General features: G+C 44.0%; 2 protein-coding genes across 2 annotated transcripts in view; both read right to left on the bottom strand.

Annotated features, from left to right (window-relative positions):
- The window catches only part of SEC31A (SEC31 homolog A, COPII coat complex component), a 96804-nt gene extending 83900 nt beyond the window's left edge, over positions 1-12904 (bottom strand). The window contains exon 1 of the mRNA XM_056568900.1: positions 12880-12904. The gene's annotated coding sequence lies outside the window, so the exon portion shown is untranslated. The remainder of the gene's footprint in view (positions 1-12879) is intronic.
- Positions 12358-24785, bottom strand: part of LIN54 (lin-54 DREAM MuvB core complex component) — a 64937-nt gene continuing 52509 nt past the window's right edge. Inside the window, exons 12-14 of the mRNA XM_056568910.1 lie at positions 23473-23610; positions 15132-15334; positions 12358-13027 (exon numbers count right to left, since the gene is read on the bottom strand). Coding sequence (XP_056424885.1) covers positions 12826-13027; positions 15132-15334; positions 23473-23610 — 543 coding nt within the window. The 3' untranslated portion in view covers positions 12358-12825. The remainder of the gene's footprint in view (positions 13028-15131; positions 15335-23472; positions 23611-24785) is intronic.

Raw genomic sequence — 24785 nt, 5'->3', positions numbered from 1 at the left:
TCTTGCTAATTACCTATAATTTCCACCTGTTGTCTGTTCTATTTACACAACAGCATATGAAATTGATTGTCAATCAGTGTTGCTTCCTGAGTGGACAATGTGATTTCATAGAAGTGTGATTGCCTTGGAGTTACCGTATATACTCGAATATAAGCCGAGGCCCCTAATTTCACCCCAAAAACCCAGGAAACGTTATTGACTCGACTATAAGCCTAGGGTGGGAAATACATCATCCCCCCCCTATCATCCCACACCACCTCCTTCATCATCACCGCTTGTCAATGTCTGATTTAATAGTGGTCTTGAACCTGCGGACCTCCAGATGCTCCAAAACTACAACTCCCAGCATGCCCGGACAGCCATCCGCTGTCCGGGCATGCTGGGAGTTGTAGTTTTGAAACATCTGGAGGTCCGCAGGTTGAAGACCACTGCCCGGGCCTTCGTCATCATCCAGACCCCCTCCCTCCCCCCTTTAGTTTGGTACTCCACTCGGCGGGACGTTAGGGTGAGCTGTGCTGCAGGGACCGTCCGGTGGGGAGGGATAGTCGTTCCGGGCTGTCCATCTTCACTGGGGGGGGCCTCTTCTCCGCTCCCGGCCCCGGAGTAATGACGTTGCCTCGACGACGACGCACAGGGACGTTCAAGAGCAACGTCCCTGTGCGTCATCGTCAAGGCGGAGAAGAGGCCCCCCCGGTGGAGATGGACAGCCCGGAATGACTATCCCTCCCCACCAGACGGTCCCTGAAGTACAGCTGGCCCGGACCAGCTCACCCTAACGTCCCGCCGAGCGGAGGTGAGTACAAAACAAAAGGGGGGGGGGGGGGGTTGGATGATGACAAAGGCCCGGGCAGTGGTCTTCAACCTGCGGACCTCCAGATGTTTCAAAACTACAACTCCCAGCATGCTGGGAGTTGTAGTTTTGAAACATCTGGAGGTCCGCAGATTGAAGACCACTGAGGGCGGAGGGTTCACTCGAGTATAAGCTGAGGGGGGTGTTTTCAGCACGAAAAATCGTGCTGAAAAACTCGGCTTATACTCAAGTATATACGGTACATTGTGTTGTTTAAGTGTTCCCTTTATTTTATTTTTTTGAGCAGTGTATCTAGCCTAGCTAACACAATATATTACCTTAAATAGCAACACATAAACATAATTATATGTATCACAAAAAGACGCATCAATAACACTAGTACTTGTTAACAAATTTTATGTATAAAAATCTTATAAAAAAACTAAATATAGAACACAATATGCAAATTATCTAGAAAAACAAAAAAAATGTATAATAATCATTATATACACACTAACACATACATATACACTAAAAAGCAGAGCCAAAAATATCAGTAGTGTTCCCTTATCGTACATTTTCAATGGTTTCATTTAAACCATGCAGAACCAATGTCATCAACTTATGCATCTAAAAGGATTCACCGTTGATGATACATTGGTATCTATTCGGAGTATCTATAGGAATGGATTCCAATATAATTAAATTAAGAAAATCTAATCTGAATTCTGATGGATCATTGTAAAGTGTCTTGAGACCAACTTGTCATGCCTGAAGAATCTGCGCATGCGCAGCAAAACGCATTGCATCTTGGTCAGAATAAAGTCACTCATTTGAAGTACTGCGACTCCTGTTTCCTCTCTCCTGGTCAGCGCCAAGACTACAAGGAGATGGTAGGAAACAGTTATTGTATTTGCTACACACTAGCCATAGTTGTAAAACCCTAATCCTGATGACAAGTTCCCTTTAACTACGGGTATGTGCAGAACAAAGAGCGCACCTGGGATATGTACCTTCAATCCATGAGCTGGTCTTCGTCCTCCAGAGGACCCACACTCTGATCACATAGCACCTTGCAAACTGTAAAAGATCTCCCAGCAAAGTGCCAGCCTGTACAGTCTGGTTAACAGGAGAAAACACCTCACAATTTGTTATGTCATTTTTCTTGCAAATGGTAATATACCAAATTTATGTTGGCCAATCGGGGAGGGGTTAACAAAACAAATATCAGTGTCAGTACTGAGTATCCAATAATGATGTTAGAAACGACACAGAATTACAGAATAGTATAAATGTTTATTTTTTTTCTGTGATTTCTTTAGCTTTTTACAATATAGAAAGTATCTTTGATTAGTTCTAGTAAATATAAATTTGTCTGTTATTCTATTTTCAGATGTACACAGAACTAGAAAAAGTACAAGGTTTTTAAAAAAAAATATTCAAAGCAGGAAGAACAATGACATACAATTCCAGGCAGACTAATGTGATAACGTTTAAAATAAAGACCAAACAAGCTTTGAATTCTTGGCTACATCGATCTGTAGTGCTTATGCTTGCAGAGGACACGCCATTCAAGAGTCCATAAATTCTCGGCTGTTACTAGTAAATGTTGCAATCACTATTTATTACACTTAAAAAAAAAAAAAAAAACTGTCCAATATTTCCCATTTTATAAATTGATTTTTCCATGGGAAAATTATTTTTTTTTTATTGTAGGAAATAGTGATATTTTTGGATGGATGCTCAGAGATGAGCGAATTTACAGTAAAGTCGATTCGTCACGAACTTCTCGGCTCGGCAGTTGATGACTTATTCTGCGTAAATTAGTTCAGCCTTCAACCGGTGGGGTGGAAAAGGTGGATTCATTCCTAGGAAAGAGTCTCCTAGGACTGTATCCACCTTTTCCAGCCCACCTGAAAGCTGAACTAATTTATGCAGGAAAAGTCATCAACTGCCGAGCCGAGAAGTTCGTGACGAATCGAATTTACTGTAAGTTCGCTCATCTCTAATGCTCATAGTAGGGGAAATCTCTACATCTTGGCCAGCTTTAGTGTCACATATCTACATAGTTCTTAATAGATCAGTGTGATATTACAGGCTGATACGTCCATCTTACAGAAATCTTTGCATTAGGGAGACTTAGTCTGAATGTAGCATGCCAATCCATTATATTTTGTGCAAACAAGCCCCATAGGTCACCTTATCAACGCAATTGTGCCTCCCTTTGTATTTAGTTTTCTTTAACAAGAGTAGGATTGAATCACTAGATTTCATTTTCGTGCCACAACACTGTTTCTTGAACATCAGCGCAGATTTTTATGTCATCCTTTATCTTGCGATTTACCCATTCATAAATTGCTCTCTGAACAGTTCATCTCTACATCAACCTCAGCCACTTACTGACATGTCATATGCATAATCACATCAGGTAATGATGAATGAAAGGATGGGTTCACATATATTTTTGTCAGTAATACCAGTAGCGGGTCCAAAACAGAGAAAAGTGTTATTCATCAGGCAATTTTTTTATACCAGTTAATTTGCAACTCACAAAACGGACCAAAAACTGCTAAAAAAATATAAAAATAAAAAAATAATAATTCTATATCTTTTTTTGGAAAATCCACTGGTAATTCAGTGAACTTTTATGGTCATAAAACTAACTGTAAAGCCTTTCTTCAGCCATTTAGATGGCCTAAAATTTTTGAACAAAGAAAACAAACAAATCAAAAGCATTGGCTGTAGCTAATAAAAATGCCTGATAAAAATGTTTTCAAAATAGCCAAAACACAAAATAGACCAAATGACATAAAACATGTCTGAAATTTCCAGAATTTTCCTCAGTGAAAAAAATATGTTTTTGGGCAGAAAATATTTGCCAAAGATTTATGTGAGCACATAAAGTAACAGAGTGCATCTGCAGTGTATTTCACGCTGCAGATACACTGATGGCAGTCACAAGAGGAAAGGTAGGGTTAGCTGCAGGGTAGCTCTGTGTATCCGCTCATAGCGGCAGATTTCTAAAGCAGAAAATCCACCACTACAGCTACCCGGCAGCTTGTTCTGCAGTCCCTCTTTCAACTGCCGATGACGCATACGCAGGGTGAAATATGCTGCGGATACGTCCCGTGTGACCCTACCGAATAGTGTCTCTATATTGGTTCCACTCCTTGTTTTGGTAAAAATATTGACCAAAATGAGTTTCAAATACTGGCCAAAATACTGTGTGTGAAACCAGCCCTTTGGTACCATGTAAGTCACTCTTTACAGCACATTTATTTTTCTGTCATCAGAATTGTACACTGAAAAACCTTCATATAGGAAGGCTTTGTTAACACACTGTAAAAAGTGTAATGTGCTAAAGTCTATAGAAAAGCATCAGTGCACAAGATTGTTTAATGGAGAAAAGCAAACAACTGTAATTCCATTTTTTTTTAAATAAACAATAAGAGGAATTTATCAAATCCTGTGCAGAGGAAAGTTTGACCAGTTGCCCATAGCAACCAATAAGAATTCTTCTTTTATTGTTAAAGAGGGCTCTGAAAAATAAAAGGAGCAATCTGAATGGCTGTTATGGGCAACTGGTCAAACTTTTCTTCTGCACAGGTTTTGATAAATCTTCCCCAATATTTGCACCGACAACTGCGTTTCCAAAGACTTTAATAAAACACATTATCAAAGAAGGCAGATTTTTATACCTATTTTATAGTCTTTTTTTAACTATGATTTTCAGTATGGACATAGCCGAAGATGAGAGACAGGTCTGCATGACGTGACAATGAATGGGTTTGGAATTCTTTCGCCTTCACACACTTTTAAAGAAGCTGAAAAAAATAAAAATCATAAAGGCCATGTTCACACTGTGGAATCCACCTGAAAAATTTGCCTCAGAAATTCTGCTGTAGCAGTGTCCCATTGATTTCAATGGAATTCTGATTTCAATGGAATTCTGCTGCACTGTGTACACGGCGGGACTTTACTGCTGTGAAAATCCTCATTTCGGCCGCCGCAAAAAACAATGAACAGGTTCATTGTTTCTGCAGATGCCGCACAGAAATGCATTGCCATCTAATAGACAACCCATTTCCAAGCAGTCCTAGCGCTAGTGGAACATGCAAATGTGCAAAATTATGCCAGTATGTTCTGGTGGACATTCTGTACATTTTCCTCTATGTGAACATAGCCTGAAAGGGAACCTGTCATCAGATTCATATCTACTGCAGCGTGATTGACACCTCCAACATCATCTTACGCAGGTCCAGAAGCATCTCTATGGCAACTTCTGGGCTCGCAAGATTCAATGTGTAGAGGGGGAAGATTGGTGACATCGGAGGCGCTAAAGCTGTAAATCAAGCCAGAGTAGGAGTGAATGCCCAAGGAAGAAGAACACCCCTAGGATTACTTAGGTCAGATAAGCATAGAGCATGTGACAACTTTTAGTCTCCTTTCTTTCACTATTGCTGCCGCCCCTGAAGACAATGTGGCATGGTAAGCAAGCTGCTTTTACCCTATATAACCTGTTACCAGAGGTTATATAAGGTAAAAGCTGATGACAGGTTCCCTTTAAGGGTAGGGTAACATGTTGCGTATTTTGCTGTATATTTTCTGCAGCTGATTTTTGCTACCAATTGACTTAAATGGGTAAAAAAAATATGTAGCAGCAAATAAGAAGCAAACTAGGACATGTGTGACCCTACCCTTAAAGGGGTACTCCACCCCTAGACCTCTTATCCCCTATTCAAAAGGATAGGGCATAAGATGTCTGATGGCGGGGGTCCTGCCGCTGGGGACCCCTGCAATATCTCTGCTGCACCCGGCATTCGTTTAGAGAGTTGGTGCAGCACCGGAGGCTCGTGACGTCACGGCCACGCTCCCTCAATGAAAGTCTATGGGAGGGGGCGTGGCCCTGACGTCACCAGCCTCCGCCTCGCCAGACATCCGGCAAGGAGTGAAGTTCGCTCTGTACACCGGATGTCTGGGTTGCCGCAGCCAAGATCATGTGGGTCCCCAGGGACGGGAACCCTGTGATCAGACATCTTATCCCCTATCCTTTGGATAGGGGATAAGATGTCTGGGGCGGAGTACCCCTTTAAGCTTGTGTAGTAGTTTTATGACATAATAGCCACACATTTTTGTGCAATCCTCTACTTTTCATTTTTTTTTCTTCTCTAATTAGGCATGGTTTAATAGGCGATGGCGGCGCTTCCAGTGACACAGTGGGATTTAATATAATTTACACTAAATTTTTTTATAAATTATGCCAGAAATCAACACTTGCTTGTGGAAAATTTACTAAGAGGCTTTCAGCTCTAAATAATTTTGGTGCATCTTAATATAGTGCACTTGTCAAGATTAGGGTTTGCTGAATTCCAGTGTCTCTCTGTTGTTTTTTTAAGACCGTTTTTCATGTGTTCCTAGTGGAGCTCTTATTTGCAAACTTTAATAAAATGCCACTGTTTAAGTCCAATAGAGAAGCCTATGGGGAGGGAAATGACATACTCTGAGCATGCTATATTTTGGAAAAAAAAATAAATAAAAAAACCAGCTGACCCAAAAATGGCACCAAATCAAGCCAACGAAAACACAGCAAAAAATGCTGCTAAACATGGTGTGTGAACCAAACCTGAAAATAGGAACCAGACAAATTGTACAATATAATGGAGGTGTTCTCAAACATGGCACTCATCACTGTAGATTAAAAAGACAGCTATATTATTTGCAGTAGTTATTAATCCAATCAGAGAGCTTGAAACATAAACCCCTTAAAATGATTGGGCTTTGTTCCAAGAAAAAAAAAAAAAGAAAGAAAAGAAAAACAATATAATTATTTAATATATAATTATTTTAGGGAAAATAAACACTAGGAAAAGCATTAGTTGCACCTTAATTTCACAAGCCAAAAAAGTCAGTATACATAATCTACAACTGCATTTTAAAATTCACATTTTCTGCGCAAGGTATAAATACACATCACAAAATAGGTGCAAAAGTGGGAGTTAAGCACAGACTATGTACAATACTAATAGTTGTTGCCCTACAAAACACATACACATTGCAAAATCCATCCGGAAATCTACATATTAATTTACATTTATACATTTTCAATAAACATAGAAAGTTAATACACGACAGGATGAGAGAAATAAGAAATTTACCATTTTACATTTCCCTTTAACTTCCCAGGAAGGTGGTGTCAAGTGTCTGAGCAAAGAAGCAGAATATACAGGTACCAAGGTTGAGGTTTCTGGACAAAAAGGTCTTAAACATCTGATCTGTGAATAATTCTTAAAGCTAGGTTACAAAAGAAATTACATATATAATATTGTATACCTCCATTTTTTCTCCTCCAAACTATGTAACTGTGTTTATACAAGATTTAAAATTGGAAACACTCAGAAGACATAAGACAGAACTGCAGTCACTGTTTCCGAGTTAATACTTTTTTTCAGGACATCAGCAGAAAGAATAAAGAATTTTAAGAATTTAAGCTGCTATTATTTACAACCCCATTTATTATTCTGAAACCAGCGTCATTTCCAAACACCATTCGGTATCATGACCAATCTGAAACTACGCGGGTTCATGCTTTAGGGATAATCACACGCAGCAGAATTGTTGCAAAAAGTTCTAACCGTTTCAACCATCTGGATTGGGCCTGCAGAAATAACCGCATACAGTTAAACGGAACTGACGCCGGTCCCTGAATTTTCTGCAACAAAGCTACTGCTTGTGAATGTACCCTAAAAAGTCCAGACTGTGTGTGGGCATCTGATAACCCAGCTGGTAGTGCAGGGGATTACTTAGGGCAATGTTTATTTTAATACTCCAGTTAGTTAAAGGAGATATGCAGTGGAAAAATGTATCACTTATCCACAGGATAGGGGATAAAAGTCTGATCGTGGGGGTCAGACCACTGGGGCTCCCCATGATCTTCTGTAGGGAGCCCCACCTCTGCTCCTCTAATGCACATGTCGTACCCAGCACGGAAGCTGGACGAAACACGCCCTCCTCCATTCATCTCTATGGGAGATATATGTTCCTGTGTCTCTGCCTCTCTCATAGAGAGGAGTGGAGAGGGCAAGTTCCCACCAGCTGACGTGCTGGTTGTGACATGTCATTACAGTAGCAGAGCCGGAGCCTCAAATGGGAGATCACGGGGGAGGGGGGGGGGGGGGGTCTCAGTAGTCAGACCCGACGCGATCAACCACTTATCCCTTATCCTGCAGATCGGTACTACTTTTTTTTTTTACCACTGCATACCTCCTTTAATATTTTTAAGGTTATCAAAAATGGTGTGTGTGTATTTATTTACTTGTTTAAAGGGAACCAATCATCAGATTTTACCCTATATAACGCTTGGCAAAGCGTTATATAGGGTAAAATCTTTATTTTCACCATTCCCGGGGGATGCTCCTGCCCCAAGGGATGGTGAAGATATGAAGTTATAAACTAGTCACCGCCGCAAGTAGTCACCTGGGCGGGGAGCTCTTCTCATCTACTCCCGTTCTTCGGCTGGGAGCGACGCCCCCTCCGCTTGATTGATGGGCCGCGCCATTGCTCTGCTCCGTCTGTTCAGTGAGCAGAACGATGATGGGGCCCATCAATCAAGCGGAGGGGGCGTCGCTGCCGGCCGAAGAACGGGAGTAGATGAGAAGAGCTCCCCGCCCAGGTGACTACTTACGGCGGCGGCGACTAGTTTATAACTTCATATCTTCACCATCCTTGGGGGCAGGAGCGTCCCCCGGGAATGGTGAAAATAAAGATTTTACCCTATATAACGCTTTGCCAAGCGTTATATAGGGTAAAATCTGATGATTGGTTCTCTTTAAAGGAACATAGATCCTGCAGTTTAACTTAAATGACCTTTACTTCAAACAACCTCCATTTGATAGCCTATGTGAGCTGTAAAATATTTATAAATAACTTACTCAATTTACCCGAAATGCCTCCTTACCTAAGAAAAAATTATCTAACATCTTGACCACTAGGTGGCTCCCTTCCCTGCAATCTGCTATTCACTACCTATTGTTAGGTTCAGTCTGTTTCTAGTAACAGAGAGATCAGTACAGAACACAATAGGTGGGAGCAGGGCTTAGCTACTACTTTGTGCAAAAGAGAGCCTGGGCTATGTATCAACAATCTGCAAGCCTGTGTCTAAAATGTAAATAAAGGCTTCTCGTCTAAGCAGCATCAGCTCAGGGGTTAGTGTAACCACTTCCTTGCAGTGTTTCTGACGTTTCTTTTTTTTCTTTCTGCTTTCACAGCTCCTTGCAAAGCTGGTAACCCCTCCATCCCCACCTGCCATTTATAGTGGAGTACTGATAATCATCCCCCAGCACCGAGCAGCCTGAACAATCCACTGCACTTTCACCAGCACTATGTCATGGCAAAAACAGTTAGGACTAGGTGCTGTGCTTGGCCAGAAAGGGAAAATGTGGGTGCAGTACTGACAAACAGCACAAACAGGACACTGGTCCTTTCTCCGGAAACGGAAATGTAAAATAACTGTGCATCATGGAGGGGACCCTCAGGGGCTCAATGAGAGCACTAAAATGTCCTTGTGAACACTCTAAAGGGTTAATCTAGCAAAACAAAGAACATTTTTAACAATCTTTTAAAATGACAGGTATATGCGTCAAAGAAATAAAACTAAAAAATGTAAATGAAAACCCCTGCTCTGAGAGGAGTAACTCACCCCATCCTTAGGGTGCGTTCCCACAGGGCGTATACGCAGTGTATTTACGGCAGCAGCGGGAAATACGCTGCGTATCCCTTGCTCACTATACACACAGGGCTTTCCGGCGGCAGCCCTATGTGTGTAGTGAGTTTTGGAGGCGGGGCCGCGTGTCAGACACGCCGGCACATGGCCCTGCCTCCAAAACTCACTACACACCTAGGGCTGCTGCCGGAAAGCCCTGTGTGTATAGTGAGCAAGGGATACGCAGCGTAAAATTTGCGCAGCGTCAAATACGTGGCGTATACGCACTGTGGGAACGCACCCTTAAAGTAATAACTATCTGGTACATGAACCTTGCAGAAGTCTGAAGAAGTGTCAAGCAAGAAAACATATTGGATCAATTACATATAACCTTAGAAATAGGCGCTTCTACATTTGCATGTTATGAATCAAATAATCGTTCCTAGAATGTTATAGCAGGCTGTTGGTGCAATTCAGAGAAAAAAAACAAAACTTTTATTCTCTTGCGCATCACAAGTAAATTACTAGGCATCGGGGCAGAGTCAAGGCAGAAACTAGTCATGACTGTTTGCCTGTGATCAAGCTTTGGCAGGCGTGATTGACAAGCAAGTAGCCATGAAATCTCAAGGAAGTCTGCACGTGATTTCTCTGGCTGTGGCAAGCTCCTTGCTTATTAATCACGCCTGATCACAGGCAAACAGTCTTGACTAGTTTCAGCCTTGACTCCGCCCTGATGTTCACCTAATTGTAATTTGCATACGGCACACAATAAAAGTAATTTTTCTCTGGGTTACACCAATTGCATGATATGACATGGAAATTAATATTTATTGGCACATAACTTGATATGAGCAGTATAACAGGGTAAAATCTAGTAACAGATTTCCTTTAAGTTTCACTCTTAAGCTTGGATCATCTTTCCAGAGATTGTTGAATGCTTTCGACGTACACAATATATACCCAAGAGCATATATGTGCTACAGGCAATTCAGATCAAATAAAGAAAGCATTAGTGGTGATGTAAAAAATAAAAAATCTTTTAATCTTATACAGAAGATAGCCAGCGTGGATTTTCAAAATACAGAGTCCAGTTTATTAGAGTAAAAGTTAGAAGGCACACAAAGTGAACACAGATGACGCATTTTGTGTTCACTTCATGTGTCTTCTGACTTATTCTAATAAACGGGACTCTGCATTATGAAAATCCACGCTGGCTATCTTCTGTATTTGCTATTGGGCTTCGGTGTTGCCATACACCTGCCGTGCTGTGGATGGGACCAACCTGTGGTGAGCTGGCCTATATCCTCTAACTTTTAATCTACCTCACTCTGCTATATAGAACCCCCTTGTGTTTCAGATGCTGTAGGATGAACATTTTTGTGTGCATCCAGATTGATGCCTTGTGGTTGTCCTTGGATCTAATAAGTCCTATACTTGCTTCACTCCATGGCACATGCTGACACAGCCCAATAGTTTTCCTCCTGCTTAAAGGGGGCGGAAACAACCCCATTAACATTGTGCAACTAGTGGCCACTGCATGCCATCATGATTTTGCCCGCATGCATCAGTCACAACATTGTACATGCCCTGGGAACAACGCCCATCCTGTCAGCACAGCACATAACTTCTTAGATCCCAGAACCCCCCCTTTAAAGAGGACCTGTGGCGAACCCTTAAAAAAGGAGGTTCATTATCATTTAATAGTTTGGTGTGCCTGGATCACACATCTTTTTACAGTTTCTTGATGTGTCCTTCTGTTCCTGAGACATGAGGGTTTATAGTTTGTCTGACAATCAGTCAGATGGGTGTGGACTTTATTTTAGTAATGGGACTGATCATCAGGTAATGGGCAAGATTATATAGTCAGGGTGAGTGTATTAGACATACATGCACCTCAATGAACAACATTCACAACCCCTGACTGTATATTAACTCCTATTTTTAAAATAAGGTTCACACCCATCTGACTGATTCCCTGAATTGTAAGACAAACTATAAACTTACTTATCACTGGAACAGAAGGGCATATCAAGAAACTGTAAAAAGGAGTGTGATTAGGACACCCTAAGTTATTTAATGACCGTAAAATCTCTATTTATTTGGGTTGACTACAAGTCCTCTTTAAGAAGTCCTCCCATAATTGATATTTATTACCTATCCACAGGATAGATAGCAAGTGTCTGATTGTAGGGGTCCCATTGCTGGGACAGCCCAAAATACCAAGAATAGATGTGTTCACATGAAGCTGTTCAGCATGCATGCTGCCATTCCATTTAAAGTTTTGGGGACTGAACGAGATGAGTAAGCACTGTACTCTGCTAGCTCGGTCAGTCCCATAGACTTGAGATGGAGCAGCAGCGCAAACACTGCCGAATTCATACACTTTCTCCTCAAGAACATGCAGTAAGGAGGAATGGGGACCTATGGTCTTGTGGTTTTTGAGGGTCCCAGCAATCAAACATCTATCTATCTTATGGCCAGGATATAAATGTCATTTTTTGTAAAAAATAATACTTGAAATATTTAATGGTCACCCAGATATCTTTAGAATGTGTTTCACTTGATGTAATGCCAAAGAACACACACAACAGTATCTAAATTAACATAATGCTGTAGAAAAAACAGATGACAGCAATTACCAGATTTAACACAAACGTTATCCTTATGTTCCTGTTCAGTAGATAAACACTACGGAGGAAAACATGTACCATATTCAATTCCTTGTGCTTCTTCCATGGAATCGGCAACATGAAAGAACGCAGCAAGCTCTACTTACATCACTGATATTTTGTCACCCACAGTAGCGTAACACTTTTTACGCCAACTTTCACCAAGTCTTTTTTTTTTTTTTTTTTTTTTTTTAACTACATGTCCATTAAGATCCTGTTGAAGCATTTACAGGAGCACAGCAATCCGCAGAGCACTTTGCACTTACCACTCCAGAATGAAAAAAAAAATGAAATTCTGTCTATCATAAGACACATGGTGATTGAAAACAAACATTAAAATACTTGATCAAATAAGGAAAACACGACAAGGAAACAAGCAAAACAATTCTGCATTCCCAGTGGGATATCGTCTATACAGGGTTTAAGAGAAAAGTCAACAGCAAGAGTTAAAAGTATTGTTTGTCATAAAATCTATTTTTCTGTTGCTATGTACATTTTAAATGTCAATATCAAAGCCTGGATATTAGTACTCAGGTTCTTCCATGGATTGTGGGCTGAGACTTCAGTACTTTGGGTCAGAGATCTCCATGCATTCCCAGAAAGCACTCTCTCTCTCCCTTTCATTGCCACAATAACTGGTCTCTCATGCCAGTCCATATGCCTTAAGTTTAACAGCTCATAGGGCAAGGGTCACTTTTGGCTTTTCCTGCAGAGTTAATTACCCTCATTAAACAGCGGCCAAACTCCTCTAAGATCATCCGCTCTGTGGCAGCTTTGGACTTTGAGAGCTTTTCCCCTTCCTCAGCTTGGGCTAGAAGACATGCACATGTAGCCTCCGCAACTTCTTTTGTGACAAATGTGAACGGTAGCCTTAAAAGAATACAAGGCTTGTTGTAAGCAGAACAATTTATGAGGACTAGCAATGTAAATCTCTACTGCATTTAAAACAAAAGAACGGCATGACCATATAACTAAATCCTTTAAAGTGAAATTGGATCAGTGTACTTGTGACTTAAGAACATTTGACATGTCCCTAGGACATGTCAAAGACATTTTTTTGGGGTGTGTTACGAGTGTTCACGCCTCGACTGATGAGGAGAATGAATGGGGAGAAAAGCAGGCAGCCATGCGCTCTTCTGCCCACTTCGTATCAAGGATACCTGAACAGTCCACTTATTCTGACTATGTCACATGACACAGAGCCAGCGCCAAGTACGGACTTCTCCCCGCTCCTTCTCATGATCGGCTGGGGTCTAAACATTCAGTCCCCAACCAACAGAAACTTGGAAAACTATCACCCGTTCAACCACACTAAATATACATTGGGTTATAGTGTGTGGGTGAACAGGAGACCGGTGCAGGTTTTCTGACCTATATACGTACCTGCATTCCGGCGCCCGGTCTATCAAGCAGGCACAAGTGCTCACGTGACCAGAGCCCAAGAATATTCAAATCTAGCCGGCAGACCCGCCTGCAGCGTGCAATTCATTGCTAGAAGAAGCCGAACTTTAAAAAGGACCGGGCACCGGAATGCAGGCACGTATATAGGTCAGAAACCCTGCACCGGTCTCCTATTCACCCACATTATGACCCGGTGTATCGGGTATAGTGTGGGTGAACGGGTGACAGTTTTCCTTTAATATATTTCATCAACATATCAAAAACATTTTTCAAATTACAGGTATACTTAAAGTTAAAGCTTTATGATTGAGGACATTTAATGAGTTCACTAAGATGGCTGTCAGCAGAAAGCATTTATGATTCTAAAAGAACATGGGGGATGCCATATTGCCGGAGACTTCTGCCCAGCATTTAGAGATATGATTTACAGCAACAAATAGATTGAAGCTGACCCTGTTGGGAGAGTTTTCTAGACATGCTCTATGATGCGTGAAGAGGTCAGGATGCAGTAAGAGGGGGGATTCCCTATCTACTTTTTTCACCTTGCACTATAATACTGCCTGTGAAGATACGGAGGATACTGCTGAAAAGTTTTCTACATGGAACAGAAAGCTTCAGCTTATTATAAGGTTTTAAGTGCATAATAAAAACTCCCAAGATTTTAGTATTTTTTCATACTGATAGTAACATGAAAAAATCACCAAATACTAACAAAAAAAACATAAAAACTTGATTTAAATAATAAGTCATTTTCTGATGACACCTTCCATTTTAAGGAAGCCTGTCATCACATTTGTAGGCACTAAATCACTGGCAAATTTTTATGCAGCTGGGGTTTAGTGTCTCAAAGCTGTCTGCATTAATACAACTGTTTCTGTGTTCTAACATTTATTTTACTTAAGATTAGTCCTGGACTCATCTTCAGAGACCTTGAGTGCATGTGCATTATGCCAATAAAGTCCAGGACAGTACACCTTGCATGAGTAGGCAAGTGAGGTGTACTGTCTTCAGCTTCAGTGGTGCAATGGGCATGTGCCCGAAGGTGCAGAATCTAATCTGAATAGCTTTAGGTTATGTCCAGACATAGCAGTGTGGAACCTTTTCCATTATATAATTCATCTAGAAAGAGAATGAAGCAGTCGACAACTAACCAATCCTCGGTTCGTGGTAAGTTACCGAGGATTGGTGAGTTGCCGACTGCTTCATTCTCTTTCTACATGAATTGTTTGGATTTACCTATTCATCAGTCTGAGCACCACACATACCTCACTGCCATACCCGCTATTGAGCTATATAGTCCAGAGGATCAGAAGTAAGCTGTGCCGAATTGCTCGGTCTTTCTTCAGTGATTAGATCTTTTCCATTATATGTTGACAGGTTTGCATAACCCCATCCACGTGTATTGCAATGTAATTTAGTGGTCTGCAACTTTGTAGTGTCTGAGCCTTTATTTCCTGCCTTGTAAACAAGTGGACACGTGTATCTCATCCTTTTGATAAATAAGCATATTCTAATCCTGCATCTAATAGTGATACCAAAATAAATCAGTATAAAAAGACACATAGTTACTTACTTTCCTCCTCCACTTGTAAGCGATGGTGCAGGTCTTGTAAGCAAGTCAGAGATCTGAGAAGACAATTTCGTTTTGGCTGCAGTTTGCTGTTGTACCCTCACTTCTGCAGCATCAGCCAGGTGCATTAAAGTCTTGCGCTCCGGGCTCTCCTCAAAATTTTTGCAGCCTATGCACTTGCATATTGAGGAACACATAATTTTGGCCTATGGGGAAAATTAACAACTTAAAAAGACTTAACCATCAACTGATAACTACAATGTATTCTTGTCTAGTTAGCACAGGACTTTATTCTGGCTTTTGTATCATGACTGTGTGTAGGGGCAATAGAGGAGATTTTTCAAAAAAAAGCCTCTGAAAAATGAAAGAAAAACTGTCAACTTTGTCCCCCCGCACTAACTAGCGGTACTGGCTGGTAGTGCGGGGGACGCTGAACAGTTTGATGCTTACATTGCCTGGACCCGCCGCGCCGTTCGGCCCTAATCTTCTATTTTTGGGATATGTTAATGAGGTGCTAACTGGCACAGGCAGGGCTAACTGGCACTCTGACGTCAGTGCCGCCGGCCACAGTGCCACCCAGTTCATCAATATTCCTACCCCTCCCTCCGCCTCTCCCACTTCTCCCCACTCTGTAATTAAGAGAGAGGGGAGGAATATTGATGAGCTGGGTGGCGCTGCGGCCAGCGGCACTGATGTCAGAGTGCCAGTTAGCCCAACCGGTGCCAGTTAGAACCTCATTAACATATCCCGAAAATGGAAAATTAGGGCCAAATGGCACGGCGGATCCGGGCACGGTAAGCATTAGACTGATCAGCGTCCCCCGCGCTACCAGCCATTACCACTGGTTAGTGTGGGGGGAGAAAGCTGACAGTTTTCCTTTAAAGGCTAACTGGTTGCCTCTATGCCAGAAAGCTGTCAAAAAAGGAAGTGGATGCAGAGTCTGATGTGCCTATTGACTTTAATAGGCTTAACAGAGTCAGCACCACATAGGTGAAAATGTTCGGTAAATGGACCAGAGTCACAATTGGGCTGCGTTCACACACTGAGGTTTTAAATACAAAAAGTCTGGAATGGATTGGAAAACAGTAGAAGTCTCAGTCTTTCCTCTATGCATGTCCTTAATTTATTATCTGGCCCAGATTTGTATTCAATAATTGCAATTAAAAACCTGAACATACATTTAAACACCATTTGGCCCATTAAAGTCGAAAGATTCTAAGTTAGCTTGCTGTTTTGACATCCATGTGATATAAAGCCTACCATAGTCTAATGGAAAGGTAAAAACATGATGTGAATGTCCACCAATACAAAAAAAAATTCCTGCTGTAAGACAAAAAAAAACCCACAATATATCTGTACAGTACCAAATATGAATTGCCAGACTGCGGTTATTGTTTTCTCATCTGGCTTGCTATTACCCTGTGAGCCCCAATGGTGGACATGGACGGATTAATGTACTGACAATCACTGTTGACACTAGATAAACAATAAGGAATTATGATTAAAAAAAAATAATATATATATATATATATATATATGTACATAATTATATTAACCCCTTAAGGACAAGTCCAATTTACGGTTCTACACTTTTTAACAGTCTGGGGCGAAACAAAAAAACTGGCTTCCGTTTCTATGCAGTGCACTTTTTCGGTAAAAATGACACCTTATCTGTATTCTGTAGGTCCATACGATTACAAGGATACCCAATTTATATAGGTGTTTTTATTTTACTACATAAAAAAAATTATAACTACATGCACTAAAAAGGAGATTTTTTTTGTGCTCACCGTAAAATCTTTCTCGTAGCCTTCATTGGGGGACACCTTACAGATGGGTAAATATGCTCTTGCCACTAGGAGGCACTGACAATAGGAAGAAAAAAGTCAGCTGTTCCCTGGCAGGATATACCCGTACACTGGAAGTGAGGTAATCAGTTTTGTCACAAAGCAGTAGGAGAAGCCAACAAGAAATGTCCGATGAACCCCAGAAAGGAATCCCAGATAAACAACCCAAGAACCGGAAAAAGTAATCCGGAAAAAAAGATGAAGAAATGGGTGGGTGTGGTGTCCCCCAATGAAGGCTACAAGAAAGATTTTACAGCGAGCACAAAAAAAAAAAAAATTTTTCTCGATCGCTCTTCATTGGGGGACATCTTACAGATGGGACGTACCAAAGCAGTCCCCTAGGGTGGGAAAAAACCAACCACCAGAGAAAAAAAGAGTCCGTCCCGAGACTAAACTCCCATGTCCACAAGGCCTGCGGACGAGCCCCCAGGCCAGAGACAAACTAGGCCCAGAAATCGAGCTCCCAGAAGATCACTCGTCCATGGAGATGGACTAGGACGCCAAAGGAAGGGACCGTCCTTTGTAGACTCAAGACACCTGGACCGTCCTTACTCAAGACACCCGTTCCCTATAGAGAGACCAGAAAGGGTCGACCAGAAAGCCAGATGGGGCGAAACCATCCCAGAAGCAGATAGGAAAAAGTCCCAGGAACACAACAGGGAGATCAGTGTACGCCTGATCTCCACAGGAGGGGGAGACCAGAAACCACAGGAATAAACAAAAGACGGAATCAGCACTGGAGAGGTCTGGTGCAGAGAACAAAGAACAGAACAGCTGCAGACCCAATAACTCCTGACCCAGGGCCCCGCCATGAGCACCCGGAAGGCAACAGTAGCTGCACTGGTGTAATCCGGATGACCTGAACGCTCTGTAACTCAGGAGGACCTGGACCTCGAAGGAAAAAAAGGAGTGGAAGGCCCTGAAAAGGGGGAATCCCAGATATCGGAGAGAGAGACCTGGAAACTGGAGATGTCTGAGACATCTGGAAGACAGATCCGTAATGGAAGTCTCACCTGAACAGACATCCGCAAGAAACTCTTCGGACGACAAAGTTCCATGTCGAAACAGGAAGAAGTGAAGGAGTGCTGTACAGAAAGACCGCCCCACCTAATGGGATCGCAGAGGAGTCACTACACATGCGCGAGACCTTAACCATCACCAAGGCCCAAAGAACCGTCTGAAAGGAAGGCACGCCACAGCATCCTAGGACAGAAAGCCAAGGAGATCAATTGGTGTTGGACCCCAGAGGTCCGAGCGGACCACAGCACTCTGAAGAAATATCCCGCCAGAACGGAAACGGAGGGGGAAACAAATAAGAACCCAGCTGGCACTCTCAGGTCCTGGGCACAGGAAGGTTACTCCAGAAGACTATAGAGTCAGTGCAGTACAAACTGACACAGACAAGAGGGAAGGAAGAACACACCCTTCCAGGGAGATTGCTCCGAGGGAGGAGAAGAGCAATGGTAGGACCTGAACAACAGACGGTGGCTAGACCAGCTGACAACGGCAATACAAAAGTACATAAACTCCTCCCACCAGAGGAGAGAGCCAAGGCTGCGTGAGCAGCAGCAGATAACCATAAAACAGAGAGCCAGGCTGCAATTTATGGACCGTAAGTACACAAGCCTAGACAGCAAAAAGCTCTGTTGATTGCTCTCAACAAAAACCAAGGGCCCAGTCCGATACCCCACCTATATAGTGAAAACAGCGAGATGGCAACATCTTGGTGAAAGAAAAAACAACAAAATAGTCCCCCTAGAGGAGGGAAAACAAGGGTGGACGAGAGAAAACTTAGGTTCCAAGCACCCTGATCCCCATACCCCATGTAGAAAGGGGACTGGCAAAGTGCGCCAGGCACTGTAGGAGCAAGAAAATGCTGCCCCACAGTCACGGAACAAATACTGGGTGGACGTAGCCCCTAGGTGTAGCAGGAAACATGCAGACACAGTCTCTGCCTTACAGGTAGAAGTAGTCCCAAGAACCCACAGATACACACATTGCTGGTCTACACCATGAAAGAGAGACACCGGACTACAGCAGCGGCAGAAACCGGGGAGGTGACCTGGTGGATTAGAAAACCATGCAGAGACAGATTGGCTTTGCGGCATAGGGACCATGGCCACGCCGTATCCAGCATACTGAAACACACAGTGAAGTGAGATTCCAGCCTACAGATAAAGTAGAAGGCACGCAGAGAGGGGCCCAGGAAGCAGCACGGGGTAACACACTCAAAACTACCCTTGGCAGTGGGTTACCTGAACTACCGTCCACGGTGTGGAAAATGTATGGTAGTTGACCCGACGTAGTAGTAAGCCATGCGGACAACCGTCTGGCCAACCAGAATAGGAGTCTTGAGCGCACAAGGTCACTCCATGCAAACTCCCACAGAAAGCAGGGTACCAGAGTGCGGCCTATCCAACAGGCGACCTGATGGTGTACAAGACCCAACAGATGAAGGACTGTCCGACTGGCATCAATCCCGCATACCTGTAGGGACGCTCCTCCAGATCCCTCACCTAGCAGTGAGGTACGGGAAACTTGGCTATGTCCTCGGCAGCCCTGAGGTCAGAGACCGATGGCTGCGGAAACCGTGCAGACAACAGTCTGGCTGAACAAAAACACCTCTAGGTGCTTGGTAAAAATGAAACCGTCAGATAGGCAATAACTGTGCCCCTTTGTCATAGGTGGGAGATAGAGGGAGGCAGAAGAGCTGTGAAATGCATCCCTGTCATCCTGTATAGGGTCCGTAGGACATTCTGGGTCAGTTCTACGTATACCGCACACAACAGTGGGGTACCGGAACTCCAGCTGTAGATACATCAGCCGCGTGACTTGTGACAGGCGGCAGAGGAAGCCATGCAGACCACTGTCTGGCTTACTGGTATGGATCCATAGTAGACAAAAAGTCATTCCGTCAGGCACCTCGCACAGTAGTGAGGTACCGGAACTCCAGCCGCAGATACATCAGCCGTGTGATGTGTGACAGGCGGTGTAGGAAACCATGCAGACCACTGTCTGGCTTACTGGAGTGGGTCCATAGTCGACAACGAGTCATTCCATCAGCACCTCACACAGGAGAAAGGTACCGGAACTCCAGCCGCAGATGCATTAGCTGTGTGATGAGAGAGAGGCGGCAGAGAAAAACCATGCAGACCACTGTCTGGCTTACTGGTATGGGTCCATAGTATAAACCGGGTCATCCTTCGGATACCTCGCACCAGTAGTGGGGTACCGGCGTGCCTGAAGAGTGACAGGCAAGACTAGCATAATAATATATCGGATCCAATCCATGCCCCCGCTGGAATATTCCCATGGAGACCTTGCGCTGGATGTGGGGATCCAGAGCACAAGCGCGGATGCGGCAGCCTGTGGGGAAGGGAATCATATAGCATTGACATGCCAAGGACACCCTCAGGATGGGTGGCTGTTAGACCTGACAGATGAGGAATCTCAAAAAAAAAACGGAGCCTCTGTCAGGAATGCAAAAGAGCTTGCACATTGTTTGGCACAGTGGTAGGAGAGAACAGTTTGCTTTAAAATATCCCCCGGTAGTTTCCCAGGGAAAGTGAATCCCCGGCAACAACCCGCCACGGCGGATTACATATGCTTGTCTGTGAATAGTAGGTCACCTGCCAGGGAGAGTGAAACAAATAAAGCAGCCATGAGAGAACAGATATGCCCGGCAGGCTTCAATAGATATTAGAGTACAATACAATTATTGGCCACAAGAGGGTGCCAAACCACCACAAATAGCATGAGTGACCAAGGAATACATGTGTGTGTTTGTTTCGTAGCTGAAATGGAGCATGGGGCGGCCGGGTGCCTTGCAAAGTGCTGCCTGCTGAATCTATAAAACTATCATGCAGGCAAAGAAGAATCACCTGGAGCAGGGACGGCTCATAGCAGCATGCTATAGAAGCACCTGCTATAACAGTCGCAAGCTTCGAGGTAGGGGATATTAGCTCCATTATAATGAGCTCCCTGCAGTCTACTGGCTAGGGAGCAAAAGAACTTCACTAACGGGGCGCTGCCGGCCCCTGCAGCGTGGAGGGCGGAGCTAGATGCCATAGACACGGCCCCTAGCAGCGCGCGAGCTGAAGAGGAGGAACTGCCGGACCTCCCTGCTCGCGGGAAGAAGGCCGGAGCTACTAGCCGCCATGGTTAACCCCCCGCCGGCTGAGCACCTTGGAGCGCACCCCTGCCGAGTCCGCACAGCAGACCCAGCGCAGAGGTGAGGAGGTGAAAAAAAACTCCCGGCAGGGAAAAGTTAGCGCATCTCCCTTTTAACCCCCCACTATAGACGCTGCACACCGTAGATGCAGCCGAGGTTGCATGAATAAAATAGCAAGGGTTAACACCTCACTGTTCGGACCCCCCAAAACAGTCCCAGAAATAGGGGCCTAACACCACTGCCCTACGACAAGGGGAGGGGGGGATGTGTACTCACCTCAGTTGCCACATACTCACCCAAGATGTCTTCAACCAGCTTTTTAGTCACCTGCATCACGTCATGCTGCGACAGTGGGACGAGCAGGGAAAATAGGGGGACCTGGACCCAAGGTGCAACCCCAGACGCTGGCCTTTGGCGGGAAGGGGTTAACAGTGCATACTCTGCCGCCCCGTGCCCCTCAGCCGCATATGGGGTAGGGATCGACTGATATTGATTTTTTTAGGGCCTATACCGATAATCTGTAGCCTTTCAGGCCGATAGCCGATAACTTATATCGATATCCGGTATAAGTTATCGGCTATTTCTCCACCCCCCAGGCCCCCAAGAAGCCGCTGCAGATCATTGATTTAAAGCGGGTGCTTTAAATCAATGAACTGCAGTGGCTTTTGCTGGGCCATAGAACGCTGCCACCCGCTTCTCTCCCCCTGCCTGTCCGGGGGTCCTCCCAAACAACCGCCGCTGACCCCCACCCCCCACTGCACACCGCTGCCCCATTGCCTCCCCCACCGCCGCTGCCCCATTGCCTCCCCATCCCCGGTTTAATAATTACCTGTTCCCGGGTTCCGCGCTACTTTTGGCTCCTGTCCTGCGCTGTCACTGTATGCACTGATGGTGACGTCGCGTGAGGACGTCACTCGTCATTGTGCTGCGCAGCGTATCGCAGGACGCAGCAGGAGCCAGAAGTAGTGCGGGCCCCAGACCCCGGGAACAGGTAATTATAAAACCGGGGATGGGGGAGGCAATGGGGCAGCGGCGGTGGGGGCGGCGTGCGGTGCATTATCGGATTATCGGCAAGGTAATTGCAGAAACAGATAACGAAAATCGTGAATATCGGCCAAACCGATAATCGTCGATCCCTAATATGGGGGGAACAGGAAGTGCCATGCTCCTGAACCCCCACCTGAAAAGGGAAACAAAAGGGAGTAAAGAATCTAACTAAACAGCCCTTACTAGAAAATAATAAAAAATACCAGGTCTGGGGAGCTCCCAGACCTGTGTCTTGCCTCCTGCTGACACTAGCTAAAATTGGATTACCTCACTTCCAGTGGGTGGGTATATCCTTCCTTGGAGGAGCCGACTTTTTTCTTCCTAGTGTCAGCCCCTCCTAGTGGCAAGAGCATATACCCATCTGTAAGGTGTCCCTCAATGAAGAGCGACCGAGAAATTCGTTTTTAAAATTTTCATCTTTTGACCTCTATAACTTTTTACATTTTTCCACATACAGGGATCATTTTTTACGCTGTGGTCTTTAGTTTTTATTGGTGAAATTTTTTTTTGATGGGACTCTGTGATCACTTTTTATTAATTTTTTATGGTATATGGACTTCGGCATTTTTTTTATCAGACCGTCTGGTTTAACTAACCTTATATTTTAATAGTTAAGACATTTATGCACACGGCGATACCACATATTTATTTTTTATTACATTTTTTTATTTAAAAAAATGGGAAATTGGGGTGATTCAAACTTTTATTAGGGGAGGGGCTTAGTCACATTTATCAACTTTTTTTTAGTCCCCATAGAGGCTATACCATGCAATCTTTAGTTTGATTACACTGATTAATGTTGCTCCATAGAACAACATTGATCAGTGTTATAGGTGCTCTGCTGCTCCAGACTCCAGAGCCTGGCTGGGGACATCAGAGCACCGATCAGACGGCAAGGAGACAGGTAAGGGCCGTCCCACCGTCCTCTCAGCTGATCGAGACATCGCAATTTCACAGCGACTGTCCCTATCAGTTCTTCTGACCTGTGTTTTTTATTAAAACATTTTAGACGATACTATCAACTTTGATTGTGGCATCTAAAGGGTTAATGCCAGGCATCGGCCTGATTGGTAATGTCCGGCATTAACCCTGGGTACTGGCTGCTGATAGCAGTCAGGACCCACAGTGTATGAAGCACACTCAGCTCAAGAGCAAGCTTCAAGCATTGGTAACGGGATCGGGGCATACAGGTACGCCCTGCGTCCTTGATTAACAGGGTAACGGTGTTAATCTAACTTTGTTAATCTAAAAAGAGTCTAAAATTTTTTTTTTTTTTTACCTCATAGCATTCACAGTAGTTCTTTAAGCATCCAGACCGTTTGCAATTGCAGCCTTTACTGTGTCGTCGGTCAGATTCCCCTTCCTTTCCTTTGCCAATTTTTGGTTTGAATGCTTCCGGATTTCTGTCTAAGCACGCCTGTACCCAGAAGAAAGCATAGGTGAAACATAAAAAAAAAAAAACAACAACAACAACAAAATAACACACACACTTATATTGTTTTTACATACTATAGGGACATTAGTTTTGGTAGCTGTGCTTCAAATTACGGAAAAAAGGAGATTTTTTCTTTTGTACTCATTGTAAAATCACTTTTTCATAGCCTTCATTGGGGGAAACAGAGACCATGGGTATATATACTTGCCCCTAGGAGGTGCTGACACTAGGGGAAAAAAGTCGGCTCCTCCCTGGCAGGATATACCCACCCACTGGAAGTGAGGTAATCTGTTTTATCACAAAGCAGTAGGAGAAGCCAACCAAGAGACAAGTCCGAAGGACCCTAGAAAGGAATCCCGAAGAAACACTCAAGAACCGGAAAAGGCTATCCGGACAACAATGAAGACATGGGTGGGTGCTGTGTCCCCCAATGAAGGCTACAAGAAAGAGATTTTATTGTGAGTACAAAAAAAATCTCCTTTTCTCAGTCGCTTTTTATTGGGGTACACAGAGACCAAGGGACGTACCAAAGCAGTCCCTGGGGTGGGAAGAACACCACCAGAGGAAGAGAGTCAGTCCAGAGAACCCCAGCCGGCCGTAAGACTCACAGACGAGACCCTGGGCTAAAAGGGGAAAAATGCCTGGAACTGAGCTTCCGGCAGTTCCCACTGTCCATGGAGATGGCCTAGGATGCCAAGGAAGGGACCATCCTTAGAAGAGACTCAAAACCAACAGGCCACAGAGAGAGACAAGAAGGGGCGATGCAGAGACCCGATGGGCCGAACCAACCTGGAAGGAGGTAGGAAACCAACTCCAAGAAGCACAGAACCAGACAGAGGGAGAGCCTGGTTGGGAACAAAAAAGGAAAAGGGAATGACAAGAGAACCCCATACAGAGAACCAACCGAAACCATAGAACCTGGTGAGAAAACGCCAGGGAGAGCAGAAGGCGGGTCAGTCAAGGTGAAGAGAGAGAGACAGGAACCGTCTCCGGAGAGGCATAGTGCAGAAGATCCGAACCAAAAAGCTGTAGGCGCCAAAAAACATTGTCCCAGGGGCACAACATGAGCACCCGGGGAGAAGAGCTGACTCAGAGAGGATGCCACACAGGCTGAACAGCGGGAAGAAATTACAGCCATGCTGCAGCAGAAAAATGGC

The sequence above is a fragment of the Hyla sarda genome, chromosome 1, assembly GCF_029499605.1.
Source record: "Hyla sarda isolate aHylSar1 chromosome 1, aHylSar1.hap1, whole genome shotgun sequence".
NCBI lineage: Eukaryota > Metazoa > Chordata > Amphibia > Anura > Hylidae > Hyla > Hyla sarda.
Note: the sequence above shows the minus strand (reverse complement) of the source record. Positions and strands in the feature narration are given on the sequence as shown.